Source organism: Acomys russatus, chromosome 20 (genome assembly GCF_903995435.1).
Source record: "Acomys russatus chromosome 20, mAcoRus1.1, whole genome shotgun sequence".
Taxonomy (NCBI): Eukaryota; Metazoa; Chordata; class Mammalia; order Rodentia; family Muridae; genus Acomys; species Acomys russatus.
In genome coordinates this window covers 5302001-5318711 of record NC_067156.1, presented here as the reverse complement: position 1 = coordinate 5318711, position 16711 = coordinate 5302001, and the positions used below count along the sequence as shown (strand labels likewise).

The following is a 16711-nucleotide window of genomic DNA, read 5'->3' as shown; positions in this document are numbered from 1 at the left end:
ACGACAGCACCTTAGAACAGGAAAAAGGACAAACACAAACAGGTTCAAACCCCATTTTGAAAGTTAAGTCAAGCAGATTGGTGGTGGACTAGATCTAGGGTACAAACTAAAGAGGAAAAAAGGATGATATCTAGATTCTGGCCTAAGCAACTGAGAGAAATCCTAACTGCAGGGGAAGACCTAATGAAGACTACACATCTAGGGAGAAGTAATTCAACTGTCAGTTTTAGATGCCAAATCAAAGGCTGAATATCCTAAGATGAACACAAGCTTGGAATACATACACTTTAGTGTGAAGAGTGGAATGAGTGAAGAAGTGTCACGAGGTGAACTCAAAGAGAGGTAAAGGCCTTTTGAAGTCTTGTAAGAAGTTTGAACAAGTACAACCAACAAGAAATAACTAGAAGCTATATTTTGTTCTTGTGACCCAGTCTATCCCATATGTCTGGCTGTCCTGGAGTTCACTCTGTAGACCAGGCTGGCCTTGACAGAGAGCCTCTTGCCTCTGTCGCTCAAGTGCTGGGATTAAAGGCATGAGCCACCACACCTTGCAAAGCCATGCATTTTTATTATGAAAAGCATTCTGATAAATGGATGTAGAAAGAAAAGATCAGTTAGAAGAAATCAAAATTCAAGGAAAAGATATCTTGAACTAGAATGGTGACAATGTGATGAAAAGAAGATGGATACTGTATACTAGATAGAGTAAATCATGGAGGAAAAATAAAGAAGTTAAAGATAACATCTGAGTTTTTTCCATAAACTTGGGGTAAATTAGGGTATCATTAATTCAATGAGAAAGAAAAAGGCATATTAAGGGAGAAAAAAGTGAGGAATCTGTTTGGACATACGCAGTTTGAATGTCCTATTAGAGAGTGGGGGGCGGGGGAGAGGGGGGAAGACGACACTGCCCCTGCATGAACTCTGTCCCTTGGCAGAGAGGTACTGTGGGAACACAGAGGAAGGGGATGCAGGTCATCCAGATGAGACCTGATAGGTGGTGGTCAGACAGTAAGGGAGGAGGGCCCCCACATGTCATAGGTCTTGGGGAGGGGGATAGGGCAGAAGAGGGAGGGTGGGAATAGGAAGAGTGAGGGGATTATCATTATAATAATAATTTTTTTAAAAAATCAAACAAAAAAGAAAGTTCTTATTAGCTGGAAAAATGATACCAAATAAGTAGTAATTATACGTGCTAAGAGTTTCAGAATGTAGGCTGAGCTACAAGTACAATCTTAGGAGAGCACAGAGACAAAGAAGGTATAGGACTAAAATCCAGCGCATCCCAGTATTTATTGCTCTGTCTCAAAAAGGAAGAAAAGCCAAAGAGACTGAAAGATAGTATAATATCTTATATAAATAATAACTAGACTAGTATCTAATAATTTATGATTTTATTTATTTCATAGTAATTAGAAATAAAGAACCAGGGGCTGGAGAGATGGCTCTCCAATGAGAGCACTGGCTGCTCTTCCAGAGGACCCAAGTTCAATTCTCAGCACCCACATGGCAGCTTACAACTGTCTGCAACTCCTGTTCCAGGGAATCCGACACCCTCATACAGACATACATGCAAGCAAAACACCAATGTACATAAATTTTTTTTAAAAATTTAAAAAAGAAATAAATAACCATAAACTACCTTGTTATGATAGCTGAATTCTTGCTTATAATACTTCAAGCTCAAGAAAGAATACTTTCCTGTCCCATCTCCCTCATCTTCCTAGCACAGGGGTCAGTGTTGGGGCTGAGAAAACAAGGCAGTGGCAATGCCATGGTACCCATATCCTTGTGGAGGTTTGGGGTATCTTGGTGAGACAAGGCCAGAGGGTGTACTGGCAAGGAGCACGGCCAATAAAATAGGCATGAAGGAAATAGTAGACAAGGGTCAGTCAGCCAAGCTGGTGACATATAACTCTCACTGATCAAATGCATAAATTGACTGAGGACATAAGCCAAAGATAACAAAGGAAACAAGCTTCCTGACTCCTGGAGAAAAAAAAATCTGCAATTATTCAGAGAGAGGGAGAGAGAAAGACAATATGAATGAATGAATGTGTACACTCATGAAGACCACTGACAAATGTATAGGTCAGAGAACAACTTATGGTAGTTGGGTTTCTCCTACCACCATGTAGAACCCAGGGATCAAAAACAGGTCATCAGGCTTGGCAGCAAGTGCTCTTACTCCCTGAGCCATCTTGCAAGCAAGAGAGAAGTTTTATAAAGTAGATTGGTTATAGGTAAAAAGAATGAGGTAAAGGATAAAGTTAGAGGCATTCCTATGAACTTGTGATTTTATAATACATATAGAGAGACATAGAAAACATTGTAGATACTTGTATGAGTAAATATACACACATCATACCAGTATTTCCTATAGCTATCCACTATTATATCCTGTATGTAATGACAGTGTTAAGCAATGAACACAGTGTGTGCTCTAATATTGGCTTCGGACCAGCATCTTCAAGTGAAAAGAAGCAGAATTGCGTATAGAAATGGCTGATTCCAGGATGGAGGCAGGAAGAGCAAAGCTTGGATCTGAAATATCATAATGACAAAAAAAAAAGTAGGACATGCTCAGTGGAGACACAAGAGGGAACAGTAGTGCTTAGGTTAGAAGGGTCTCCCACCTAGAGGCATTTTGAGCATCAAAATAAATCATAATAGTAAAGGTCATACAGACAGTTGAATTAAATAGAAATCTACAGGTTCATATTTCCATGAAAAGGGAAGAAAAGAAAGCCTTTTCATATAAAAGAGAGGTACTCTGAAGGAAAGTTAATGAGAACTAACAATTAACATCATGTAATCCTCAAAGAAGTGGCTGACTCAGGGACTTGCTAAGGCTGATGTATGAAAATTAGATGAAGAGATGCTGACATTTCTGAACATGAAAGTAATCTATGAAAAACTAAAAAATTACAAAGAAAAATGGTCTTTGAAAATGGAAAGAACTGGCAAACGACTACATGCCCAGGTTATTAGGCTGTCTTTTGAGATTATTAGCTCAGAAAAAAAAAGTATCATCACTTCCGTGCATTCCCAGCAAAAGTGCACGACTTACATAAAGTCACAAGGAAGTAACGAGAAGGTCATGATGTAGAAAAGGGTTGAAAGTAAGGTCTTGAAAAGTGCTAAAGGAAAGAGTGCATAAAAAAGAGTGAGATTGCCTGAAGAAACATGAATTTCTGACAAAATAAAACATAAAGAAAAGAGACAAGCGAGATGGATAGTGAAATGTAAGCAGGTGTCTGGGCAATGGGCAGCATTGTTACACTGCGGAATAGGCAGAATGTCCTATTTTTACTAGTATACATTAGGATGTCTAAGAGTGATAGCTCCTATCTCAGGGCTGCTCTCCAAAGATTCTCTGCACTGTCTAGTACAGACAATTACATAACTGTAAATATACTAAAACGCCTTAACTAAGGTAAAAGGACAAACGAGAGTGTGTATGTGTAAGCAGTATGCAAAGGGCAGGGAAAGGAGTAGGGATGCAAAACTTGTAAGAAAATGTGGAGAAAATGAAAGAATTCTTAGAAAAGGGGCAAAGTGTATAGTTTTGATACTGTAAGTATAAAAAATTGTTTCAAAAATAAATCAAAGAAGCAATTAGAGCCAAGTATCATGACTGACACTTGTCACTTCAGAGAAAGCAATAGAGCGAGTTCAAAGGCAACCTGAGCTATATACTACATAGATCCCGTCTCATCAGGAGACTAAAATGATGAAAATAGCGGTTGGTGAGCTGAGTGTGATGGTCCATGCCTGTAATGTCAGCACTCAGGAGGAAGAGGGAGGCCAGTCTCTGAGTTTGAGGTCAGCCTAGTGTAGACAGAAAGTTCCAGGTCAACCAGAGCTACATAGTGAGACTGTCTCAAAAATAAAAAAGATATCAGTATGCAGCTGAAAAAAAACCTTTCAGAAACATGAGAAATTAAAAGTAAGGTCCTCAAACAAAAATTAAGACCATGGTATGCAGCCTTCACAATTTTGTGCGAGGCTCCAACTATGTCTATGAAGAAGTGTGGAGGCACAAAACATAAAACTATAGTGGGACTGAAATTTTTTGTGATACCCAGTCATTACTAGTCCTACAGAACCACTTAAGAGGAAAACCTAGGTCTAATGCTCCACCTGCCTTTCCTCTTACTCCCGCTCTCTACTCCCTTTCCACCAAGTTATGTTTTGTTTCATATATTCCAACTTATTCCTAATTTTTCCTGTCTTTTAAAATTTGTTGTTAACTTCAACTTGGTACATTCCAAATAGTATCTTAAATGAGTCTAAAAGTTTTATAAAAGTCCAACTTGGGAGTAGGGGCAAGTAGATAGAAATGATATCAGGTACATCAGAATATGAGGGAAGAGACAGGAGATTATGACTCATTAACTACATTAACTGAAAGCTATCATAAACACTATTTTGGTTGTGAGACACTCTATTAGTTATTTCATTTTAGAAAATTCAAGAGAACTATAAAGGCTTAATAAAAGCAAGACTGTCAACCAATGACCAAGCCAACCATGATCCCATTTTCAGGCCACGTTCCTGGAAATCACAGTGTTTTACCTTGGCTGCCCTTAGTAACATCTCTCTTTCTTCTAAGTCCTTCCTCTGTTTCTCCAATTGATCTAGCTTTTCAAGAAATTTGAGCTGTGATCTGGTATCAGTAGACAAGACATAATTTTCACTTCCCTAGGAGGGAAAAAGTCTTATGAGTCTGGAGAATACATCTTGCATTAGGCATTTGATAAACAATACAAAAAAGAATTAACTACAACACACATAGGGAACTAGATTTCAGAAGACAATATTCTTGATTCTGTTAAACAAGCAAATAAAATGAAAGCCAGAAACTTTAATCAACCTTAAAATTTGAGAGATGATTAGATATTTACATTTCAGAAAGATTTCCTTAGCAAGCCTATTCAGAGACAGAAAAATAATTAAGTCAAACAGATCCTAAAAATAGGAAAAAGAACCCATTAGAATATACCATTACCTATAATTCAATCTCCCTTAGTTATTTCCTATCTTAGTAGACATAAATATGAGTAATTAAATCTTAGATAAAAAGCAAGAAACAATCACCTCACTGAAAATGACAGCTAGGAAAAAAGCTCCAATGGCTAGATTGGCTTATTCTTAACAAACTAAAACACTTCTATTCAACAGAACATAATAAAATGGGAAACATTAAAATCATGAAGCCCTGGTTTGGAGATGCCTTTATAAAGTCTAAATTTAGAAGCTTTACTCAAAATAATTTTGTGTATAATTTATTCACTTATCATTAATCCATTTTTAACCAGGTTCTTTTTATACAGACCTGACTGCTCTGGAACTTGAGATCATCCAGCCTTAGCCTACCAAGTACTGGGAAAGCATACAATTTACAAATGAGAGCTGTAATTAAAAAAAAACTATAATTTCTTATCTTAAGTATTCCATCAAAAGACAACATTCAAACTGTCTCATTTATCCTGTATGCTAGAGTATAAAAATAGTGTTTTCAAATGTAAGTGTTTTCTAGTTTTCTACACCTATGGCCACCTGGCTCTCTCTATAATATAAATATCCATATCTGTGGTCTGCTGTGGGCAATCAATTCTTAGCCTGCCATCTACTCATCTCAGCAGTCAACACCTGGGGGAAAACTCTTCCAGCAACAAAACAAAACAAAACACTGAGCTCAATGGTGAGCGCCTGGCTTGGAACCCAGCACAGCACGACTTCATCTCCATTTTATCCTCATGCTTATGACTGCTTCAATTAACTTAGAGTAAGAGATCTCATGTGCCCAAGATTCTTTTTAAATTAAATTTTTATTGTTGGTATTTAACTAGATCAAAGAGTATTACATGGTTTAAGGAAGAAGGATGTATTAGTGCTACTTATTTTACTTGAAGCTTAATACAAGAATTCCCAAATGGTCTTTAAAGTTAAATAATACAAGATAAAATGTGGAATACATTATAGGCCAAGCATAGAGGTTAAACACACTAACAGTGTTTTTTTAAATACTTGATCTTTACCATTTCTGTGTGTTCAGAAACTCTGGAGACACTTTATGGACAGAAATTTAATTTAAAGGGGACAATAAACACTATATTAAAAAGAAACACAGGCATTCTAAATCTTAGCTATATCACATATCATGCTGTTTCCTTTACTAATTCAGATACAATTGCCTGTGGCATAGTTTCTCCTTCTTCTTCCAGCTACTGCAGATGAGTGCCTTTCCCTAAGCACCTTTGTTAAGTAACTGGTAACCCCAATATTATCATGCTCCTTCCCATCTCTGTGGACCAACTAAAGTCTTCATGTACCAAGAGTCTGAAAGCCACTAGATGTCCAGACCAACCTGTATTAGCGCCATCAGGTGAACCCCATCTAAAGGGACCACCACAGCACCTTTCAGCCAGGGAACGAAACTTCTCCACAGCCACATCACAGGCTGTAGCTTCAGTGGAAAAACACCAAGCAGAGCCTGGTGGTGGGGGTGGAGGCACACACCTTTAATCCCAGCACTCAAGAAGCAGAGGCAGGCGACCGGCCTGGTCTACAGGGCAAGTTCCAGGATAATCAAGGCTACACAGAGAACTCTTGCCTGGAAAAGCAAAATAAAACAACAAACAAACAAACAACAACAAAACCACAAAAAATTAAAAACACAAAAACCGCCAAGCAGGATCAAAAGCTCTAAACTAAAGACTACTTTGTGCTTCATTTAAATTTCAGTGTTTGGCCTATGATTAATTAGAACATTATAACTAACCAAGTAACAGATTTTCAAAAGTAACTAATGTCCAGAATAGGAAAAAAAAAATGGTGGTTGGAGTTGGGTGGGGCTGGAGAAATGGCTCCCAATTTAAGAGGTGCTCTTCCACAGGACACAATTCCCAGCACCCGTAGGGTAGCCTCACAACTGTCTGTAACTCAAGTTCCAGTGAATCTGATTCCCTCACACAGACACACATGTAGGCCAAACACCAAATGTACATATATATATAAACAATAGTGGGAACTTTACTTTTAATAATGGTGGCTCTTTTGTGTGTTTGTGTGTAATAGAACTTCCTTTATTGTATCAATAAAAATAAATCCCAAGAGACAAAAGGACCAGGCCAAATCTTTCATACAAATACTATTACAATTAAAGTCTATAAAATAATGGTAATTGTGAAGTAAGTTCAGCTGGAATTAAGTGGTTATTATTTCTGCTTAAAAAGGATAATTTTGTCTTTCTATATAATATTCAGACAGTAATGCTAGTTATGCTAAAGAAGGAATGTAGGTAAGTGTGCAGAATAAATCAATAATAAATGTATAACACAGTGGTTCTCAACCTGTGAGTCACGAGCCCCTTGGGGGGAGGTACAACAATACTTTCACAGAAGCCACAAATCAGATATTTACATTGTTTTTTTTAACAGTTGAGAAATTACAGTTATGAAGTAACAATGTAATAATTTTATGGTTGAGGATCACCACAACATGAGAAACTGTATTTAAGAGTCACAACATTAGGAAGATTGAGAACCACTGGTATAATAAAAAGTTAAGATGGTAGTGATTCTTGTTTGTTTGTTTTGTTTTTCAAGACAAGGTTTCTCTGTGTAGCCTTGGCTGTCCTAGACTGGCCTTAAACTCAAGAGATCCACCTGCCTCTGCCTCTCCGAGTGCTGGGATTACAGGTGTATACTATGTGCCCAGCAAGCTAATTATTCTTAAACTAGTGGTTAAGGTTTTCCAGGTGGGGTAAATAGTACTCATTTTCTTAGGGCTATAAAATCCTAGTGACACAAGCTATTGATACAATACAAAGATTCTACCTGAAGGCTATACAGCACAGCTTTAAATGGCACATTAAAATGAAATCTTCGGGGAATACGTCTTTTGGGTCAGCACAGAGAAGCTGTAGTTCAGAGCAGGCCAAGGCTATATTTCATGCTGACTCCCAAACTTGGTAATGTGTAAGAGTAAGACATGAAGAGGTCATGGAGTTACAAGGCTGTATAAAAAGGGCTGGATTCCCCGAGAAGAGGCCAGGAGAAGGTACTAGTAAAGATATAGTCTCGGTTGCAGTGGAGACCCCAGAATTGAAGGAATCATGAAGACTATTGATCCCATATGGTCAGGTCAAAGTCCCTGAAGAGAGCACAAGGGGCCATTGATAAAGTGCAGCCCATGGACACCTCAGCCTTTTGGAGATGGCAGGACCATGAAAGACAGCAAAGGACAGAAGCAGCTCGGGAGCAGGACTGGCCTGAGACTATAAGAGAAACTGTGTGTGGTGTAAATGAAACGCTTTGGAGCTCAGAAGTTGTCAGACACTGAGCTTTGCTTTGATTGTAATATATGCTAGTCCTTTCCTTTTCAAGTAAGAAAGTATATAAGTTATTTTTATGTTATAGGAAGGAGCCTACAGCTGAGAGACTTTTGACTTTTAAAGAAAAGATAGACTTTTGAGTAATGGGCTCTTTTACAGACTGTATAATTTTGTTTTGTTTTTGCTTAGTTTTGTTTGTTTTTTGAGACAGGCTTTCTCTGTGTAGCCCTGGCTGTCCTGGACTTGCTTTGTAGAACCCACAGAGATCGGCTTGCCTCTGCCTCACCAGTGCCGGGGTTACAGGCGTGAGCCAACACTGTCTGGTATGAATTTTTATATTAAGAATTTTTTTTAATGATGGCTGGAGATAGGGCTCAGAGGTTAAGAGAACAATCTGTTCTTCCAAAGGTCCTGAGTTCAATTCCCAGCAACCAGTGACTCATGACTATCTGCAATGAGACCTGCTGTCCTCTTGTGGCAGGCAGATGTAAATGCTGGCAGACTACTGTATAAATAGCAAATAAATAAATCTTTTGGACTTGACTTAAGGTTAACTGCATGAGATGAAACCCACAGCTGACACTGCTTGGGTGATCAAGAACTAGATACTAGATATCCCAAAGACCTAAGGTAAAACCAAATACTACTGCTTATACAGTGATAAAAATGACTTCTAGTGAGATTCTGCTATACTTTAGATCAATGTCATGTTCAGCTATTGTCAGAGAAGCAAATGGGAACAAATACAGAGACCCACAGCCAGACTTGTCCTTGGAAAGAATATAAGAAAAAGAATAAGAGCCAAAGGGAATGGAGAATACCAAGAAAACTAGGTCCCCTAAAACTCAACATGACCAAAGCTCATGTGAACTCACAGAGACTGAGCCAGCAAGTACTCGGCCTATACAGTTCTGTACAGGGTCCTCTGTGCATATGGTATGGCTTCCAGTTTAGTGGTGTTTGGGATTCCTGAGTGTGCCAATGAATGCATTTCTAGTTCTTGTGCTTTCTCTTGTGTTCTTTTCCTTCTGTTTGTCATGTCCAACTATGAGGTGGTGGTTTATGTTTTATCTTATTATATTTATTTTGTTATATTTTCATCTAAGTCTATTTTCTGGGAGGAGTAAAGGGAAGGAAACTGTAATCAAGATATATTATTTAAGAAAAGTACTTTTTCAGTAAAAGGAAAAATTGGAATGTTTTATGTTGTCATACTAATATTAAAAGGGCACCTCAGGGACAACAACAAAGAAAAGATTGTAGTTTAACAGTGATATGCTCATGTGTCAAGCTGACACAGAATCAATTGTTCTGAGTTTTGTTTTGTTTTGTTTTTGACATGTGCTAGAATTATCAGATAGAGGAACTCCAATAGAGAAAATGCCTACACCAGACAGCCTATAGGCAACTATGTAGGGCTTTATAAGACATTTCTTGATTAATAATTGATGTGGGAGGGCTTAGCTGACTTATAGCAGTACCCCCATGGGCAGGTGGTACTGGATTACTAAGAAAGCAAGCTAAGTAAGCTCTGCAAAGCAAGTCAGTTAACAGAACTCCTCCATGGCTCTGCTTCAGTTTCTGCCTCCAGGCTCTCACTACAGTTCCTGCCCTAACTTCCTTTGATGGTGGGCTGTAATGTTGAAGTTTAAGCCAAATAAACTTCTTATTTCCTAAACTGCTTTTGCTCATAGTATCATTCACAGCAACAGAAACTCTATGTCGCTGCCAATCAAAAAGTAGTGATTAGGAGAACTATTCAGCCATATACTACCTCAAGAGACTAAATTTAGACAAAAGTAAGATTAAAAAGATAGTTTGAAAGAAAAAGATGAAAAAAGATATTACAAAAACCTAAGAACCAAAAAGGAAGCTTTGTTGTTATGACAATATTAGACAAGATAGACTAAGTCAAAATCTATGAATATAATAAAGTTAGGTGTAAAGGCATGCACCTGTAAGCCTAGGTACTCTAAAGACTGAGCTAAGAGATCTTTTGAATCCAGAAGTTCAAGCCCTACTTGGGTCACATAGGGAGTCAAGCGTTTCTTAACTGGAGACAAGGAGGGAGAACGGGATGACATATATTAATAAAAGGTCTAAGGAGGTAACATTATTCAATGACGTGTGTGGTCACAAGCCACTGTGCTAATGGAAAGAGGTAAACAGACCCTAGGAAACACTAGGACATTAGTCTTCCCTCTTATGTTCTATTGCTTCCTGGTTGCCTTGACTTCAACAACTCTGCTTCACCAGAAATGGTACTGTCATGAAGCCTCACCAAAGCAATCAGTCTAGTCATCTACAGAATAGAACCTCCAAATCTGTAAGCCAAAATAAACCTTTCTTTATTTAGGCTAATTAGCTTAAGCTTTGTCTTAATAACATAAATGTGATAAAGTTATACAAATCCAACAACAAAGGCTTCAAATATGCATCAAACCTTGTTACAACTTTTTGTTTGGTATCAAAGATTGAACCCAGAGCCTCATGTACACATCTATTACTGAACTAAAACAGTGTACGATCTTAATACCTTGTTTCAGCATCACTGATATAAACAGTCAGCAACAAAAACAGACGGCAACATTATAAACCAGCTAGATAACAGTTATGTATCAATACAAAAGACATACTCGATATTCAAGTACATGTGGACACTCTCCAGGAGTGTCTCTAGGAGACACCATATATTAGGTTACAAACCTCAATGAATGTAAATTATTTGAATTATATGAACTTTCTTCTCTTATTACAAAGGAGTGAAGCTTGAGAAAACTTGAAAGATTCACAAAAATGTGGAAATTTAACAATATATACTCAACCAGTGAGTCAAAGGGGAGGGGGGGAGACAAAACAAAAGGCAATACTCCAAGATGTGCAAAATGCTGAGATCCATAGCAATAACTGTCTACCCAGAAAAGAAAGGTCTCAAACAAACACCTTGATTTCACAACGTATGGAATTAAAAAAGGAACAAACTAATCCCAAAACTAGTAGAACAAAGGAAATAAGAAAGACCAAAACAGAGATAAATAAAATTGAGAACACACAAGCAAAGTTAGTGAAATCAAGAATTTCTGGTTGTCTGTAATGACTAATAAAATAAGGAAGTCATCAGCGAGATAACAAAGAGAAAAGGGAAGATACAAATAACAATCAGAAACAAAAGTGCAATTACTGCCATAAATTGAATTGACAAAAATAATAGATAACCTACAAAAATGAACAAATTCCTAGACTCACATAAAATGAAATACTGACACTTTGTTTTCCATAGCATTTTCTGATATTTATTCCATATTTTTAAGGCAGTCTGACAAATTCTCACAATAATTTTGAAAGTAAGGATCTTAACAGCTATAGGTCTTCTGAAGTTACACATGAAACAGAAAGTAAGATGATTTCTCCAGCAAGTTCACTAGGGAAACAGCAGCAGATACTCTGGGTTTTCTTTAATCTATGTGGCTACATTGTTTTGGCAATAAATGACCCTTATTACAAACTTAAAACTTCATGAAGTTACCTATTTACCAACATGTTGAAAATCTAGCTCTCAACACTTTTTAATAAAGAAAAGGGTTATTCCTTTTCACCCCATTGTCTTTTCTTAAAATCCATAGTCATTCAGTGTATCTGCCGGCCTGAAACTTCAATTCACAACTGATCTTACCCTAAAGGCCAAGAAGCAATAAAAACTACAATTCAAACACAATAAAGGCTTTCATCTTGGTAACAGCAAGTCATTTTGTTATATCGCTGGGACCTAGACAGGCTCTTCCTGCATTGAGTCTTTCCACACAGCATGCCTAGAACAGTAACATGTGGCACCAGCACCAGCCCTCACTGCCATCATGTAACTAAAAGGCGTATGGCTGCTAGCAAAGAGAACACACCAACCAATATTCCAGCCTAACTAACCTCCTTCCTAATCAAGGCCTGAGGAGGAGCCTGAGACAAAACAGGTGCATATTACAATCTGCAACAACAAACTTACTTTGGACACTATTTCAAATCCTGTCTTAATTTTATTTACTATGTAAGCATATCTAAGTAAAGCAATCAAAGAAACTGTTTTCCTACCAACATGAAATAGAAGTCTAAACCATTCGAAAAACACATCGAGAGATGGACCCTTATCCATGAAACTACATTTAATATGGTTCAGGAGATATTAGTTTGTACTTCCTTAATAATTTCCTTTACCTTATAAATAGTCATTCGATGCTGAGCGATTGTCATCAGTTTCTCTAGAAGGCCTCGTAATCTCTCCTGTGTTGCGTGGGAGATCAAGTTCACAGCATCAGAGTTAAGTTCCGTAATGTCATGCTTTTTACCTGTAGAGGCAGAGAAAATCCATTACATGTTTTAGTAGTGGCTTATAATTGAAATAATTAGCACAGCAGGTATTCAGTTCCCCCTGGAAGTCATACCCATTATGAATAAAGGTTCGGAGATTATGATTTTCCTGGTAAAGTCACAACTTCAAAGATCTTAGACATTACATTAATAAAACCTAGCCTGGAGCCTCAGAATATATAGACATTGTTTCCCTTAGCCTCTAGAATCATTCTCCTTGCAAGGTCATTTATAGGACAAAGTTAATAAGAACACAAATCAAGTTTAGTGTTCAGGAAGGAAAATGGTAACTGCAGAAATTAGTGCTATACTCTGTTAATTTTAGTAATTAAAAAAAAAAAGGGAAGTCACATTTTACCCTGGTTGACACTGTTAACAATTCATGACATTTATTTCAGTGAACTGAAATTATAAAACTGTTAATTCTTTATCTATAAAACATACCTATATTCTTTCTGTCTGTTAACCAATTATGTTTTGCACTATTCATGTTTTCATAAATTAACCTATTAAATATGTGCTGAAATATGCTCAAAACCTCATCATTTCACCATCAATTTCAATAACTTGTTTCTTTTATGAAAAAACTTTTATTCTGGTGATGGTAATGAGGAAGAAACTTAGAGGGGAAAAATGACAAACACAAGAACAGTATAGCTCACTTACAAACAGTCTTATCAGTATTTCAACTGTTTCTTAGGGACAGTAAAACTGTCTGCATCAATAGATAGGCAAATCAAAAGATACAGGCAGGCAAGTAATCTAAGGTAGATATATTTCTAAAGATATGTGTGCATGTATGTGTGTGTGTTGTACATGTATATGTGTGTATTCATGTGTGTGTGGAGTACTGAGGATCCAGTCCTCATATTTAAAGGGCAAATGTTTGATCAACTGAGCCATTTCTCCAGGTCTCTGTGGTTTTTTAAAATATATATATAAATATATATATATGCAGATATTTAAAAATATTATTTTATTTCTGTATGCTAATTTATATAATACATACCCATATTCTCATCAAAGGCTTAACTACAGCAAAAACATAATTTACTTTGACATTACCACATAGCAAATTTTAATTTAAAATGTAGTCTATATAGAAAACTAAATAGGGAGAAGACTTTAAAATTATCCAACTTCTTTTAAACTAAGCCCTCAAAATGTAACTCATTACTTTGTGGCAAAACTGAACTCATTTCAGATTGAAACGAGGAAAAGAAAAACCCACTACAAATTCACAACTTCTTTAAAACACTCAGCATAAACAATTAGTTGGACCTTCTATACAAGGAACAGTAAAATTTTAAAACAATCCAATGGTTAAAATTATAACTGAATATGGGTTGGAGTGATGGCTCAGTAGTTAAGAGCACACACTGCTTTTCCGGAGGACCTGAATTCAATTTCTAGTACCTATGTCAGTTGCTCACAACCTGTAACTCCAACTCCCATGCACCAGCACTCACATACAAATACTCTCACACTCTCTCTCTCTCTGTCTCTCTCTCACACACACACACACACACACAAATTTTAAATACAAATAACAACTAGACATAGAGTAGGCAAGTTGTTTCATGATTAAAGAAAATGAGCATTAAAAACCAGTGCTTTAAAAAGAGAATTTTGAAAATAATAATCATACACTTATAAAACAGAAACAATTTACCTAAAATATCCAAAGCATGCCTTCGGTGCACGCCTTTAATCCCAGCACTCGGGAGGCAGAGGCAGGCGGATCACTCTGAGTTCCAGGCCAGCCTGGTCTACAAAGTGAGTCCAGGACAACCAAGGCTACACAGAGAAACCTCGTCTCAAAAAACAAAACAAAAAATCTATAGTTATTGAAATTTGGCTCCAAATAATGAGTACATTCTCTTCTATTTTCTCTTGTTCACTGCAGCTACCTAAAAACCCTGTATCTTATGCAGTAAGAGTGAAATGGTTGATTCAAGAAAAAAAGAGATTGGTTTTCATAAGATATTTCTATAATTTACAAACACAACATCTAACATAAGCTTTCATTTGTATACATACATTCCTAAGGACCAACAAGGAATAAAATGTAAAAAAACAAATACACATTAAATATTCATGCAAAATGTGTATCTCTTATTACTCCATCATAAAAATAAATAAAGTATTAAGTTATATTAGCTACCCCAGAAACAAAAGACCGTAGTGATGATTTTTAAAATAAAATGCTTCATTCTGTAATACTCAGAAAATCTTAGACTATTTCTGGAGCTTTATCTAAGGTTTAGAGTTCAAGGCCATCTCTTTTAAATAACATTTCCCCTCAACAAAGATTCTATCAGGTCAATAATCATGACTCTATACTTACCAATGTCTAAAATTCTCTTTTGCAGAGCTCCAATGAAAAGAAATGGTTCTTCTTTACATGACTGAATGAGTGTGCCAACAAATTCAGAATGTGTTGCTAAGATGCAGGCATTTTCTTCATCAAGGTTGACTTCTGCCATGCAAGTCACATCATTGATGTCATCTTGACCTCTAAACGGAAAAAGATTATGATTTTGGGGTATGTGTACGTGCGCACTCTTGCTTTCATACTTGCATGTATACACATGATTTCAGAGTACAAAAAAAAAAACATAGGTCTTAGCCAAGTATGGTAGTACCCACTGTAATCCCAGTATTTGGGAAGCAGAAACAAGAGAATCAGGAGTCAAAGGTCATCCTTGGCCACATAGTCAGTTCAACGTCAGCCTGCTGAAAGAGGAAAAAAACAAAAAACAAAAACAAAAAGAAAACCAGAAATATTTCTTATAAATGATAAAATTATTTTATTGAGTTTACCCAGGAAGTGAATTGAAGAATGTCTATCTCTTTCCATAAACCTTTAAAATTAAACTGGCATCGCTAAGCACAAGAGCACATTTCCTGGAAGAGAAAACAGAACCTGCTGTGTGTTCCAGAACTTATCTTTTCCTCTCTGGTAAGTGAGACACACCAGGAGGGATTTGGACTTACCCCAATCATCCACAAATCCTACAATGAAAGACAAGGAAATGAAAGCGGACTCTTTGCTTTCATCCAGGATTGCTAAAAGCCCCTCAGATTTCACTTTTGCACTCCACTATTCCATTTAATGGCAGCAGAAACACTAGGTCAAAAAAAGTCCTATCACATAAAGTCCCATGAAAAATTATTTATCTGCCTAATTACTCTAAAATAAAAATTTCTAATTGATTAAATCTCAAAAAAACAAAACAAAAAACCAAATGAAATAAAAACAAAAAGACACACTCTCAAGAAGCTAGCTATAAAAGGCTTATATGCAAAATATAAATAAATTGCACACACGTATATACATACACACAAAAACAAACATGAAATAGGTTTAGTTCCTTGCTTTACACCAGTAAAATTAATCTCATAAGATTGCTGGTTTTGGCTATAGTATTAACGTGAGGATGTGTATTTAAGAAAAGGGAATATCATAAAATTCCCTCTGAGCATTCTTTTCACCGTATGTTTTAACAGTCTAATTGCTGATCATGATTTACATACTAATTATGCAGAAAAGTTTAACATTTTATATTAAACAGTATTCCACAAAAAGATGACAGACTGTGTGTCAAATAGATTTAATTTATACATTCCCTAGTGATGATACATTTCCACGGAGAACAAATTATAATTATCAAATACTCAAGAAAAAAGTATCAGGTGGTGTCCATCTTTAAAAAGTAGCATGTTGCTGGGCCTGGTTGTGCAGGCCTTTAATCCCAGCACTCATGAGGCAGAGGCAAGTGCATCTCTGTGAGTCAGAGATCAGCCTGGTTTACAGAGTGAGTCCAGGACAGCCAGGCTATACAAAAAAACGCTGTCCCAGAAAATAAAAAAAAGCAGCACAGTAAAGGTTATGGAGAAAAAGTGACCACATAAACATATAGACGTGAGCCAAATGAAAGAAAGAAGCCAAAGACACGTAGCTTAAAGTAAAAGAAAGAACAATGGCTTTACCATCATGAAGTCTACTAA

At 36.7% G+C, this 16711-nt stretch overlaps 1 protein-coding gene across 1 annotated transcript in view; it reads right to left on the bottom strand.

Moving 5' to 3' along the window:
* Taf4b (TATA-box binding protein associated factor 4b) overlaps positions 1-16711 on the bottom strand; it is a 103941-nt gene that overhangs the window by 31539 nt on the left and 55691 nt on the right. The window contains exons 10-12 of the mRNA XM_051163179.1: positions 15048-15217; positions 12548-12678; positions 4579-4704 (exon numbers count right to left, since the gene is read on the bottom strand). Of these exons, the coding sequence (XP_051019136.1) occupies positions 4579-4704; positions 12548-12678; positions 15048-15217 (427 nt within the window). The remainder of the gene's footprint in view (positions 1-4578; positions 4705-12547; positions 12679-15047; positions 15218-16711) is intronic.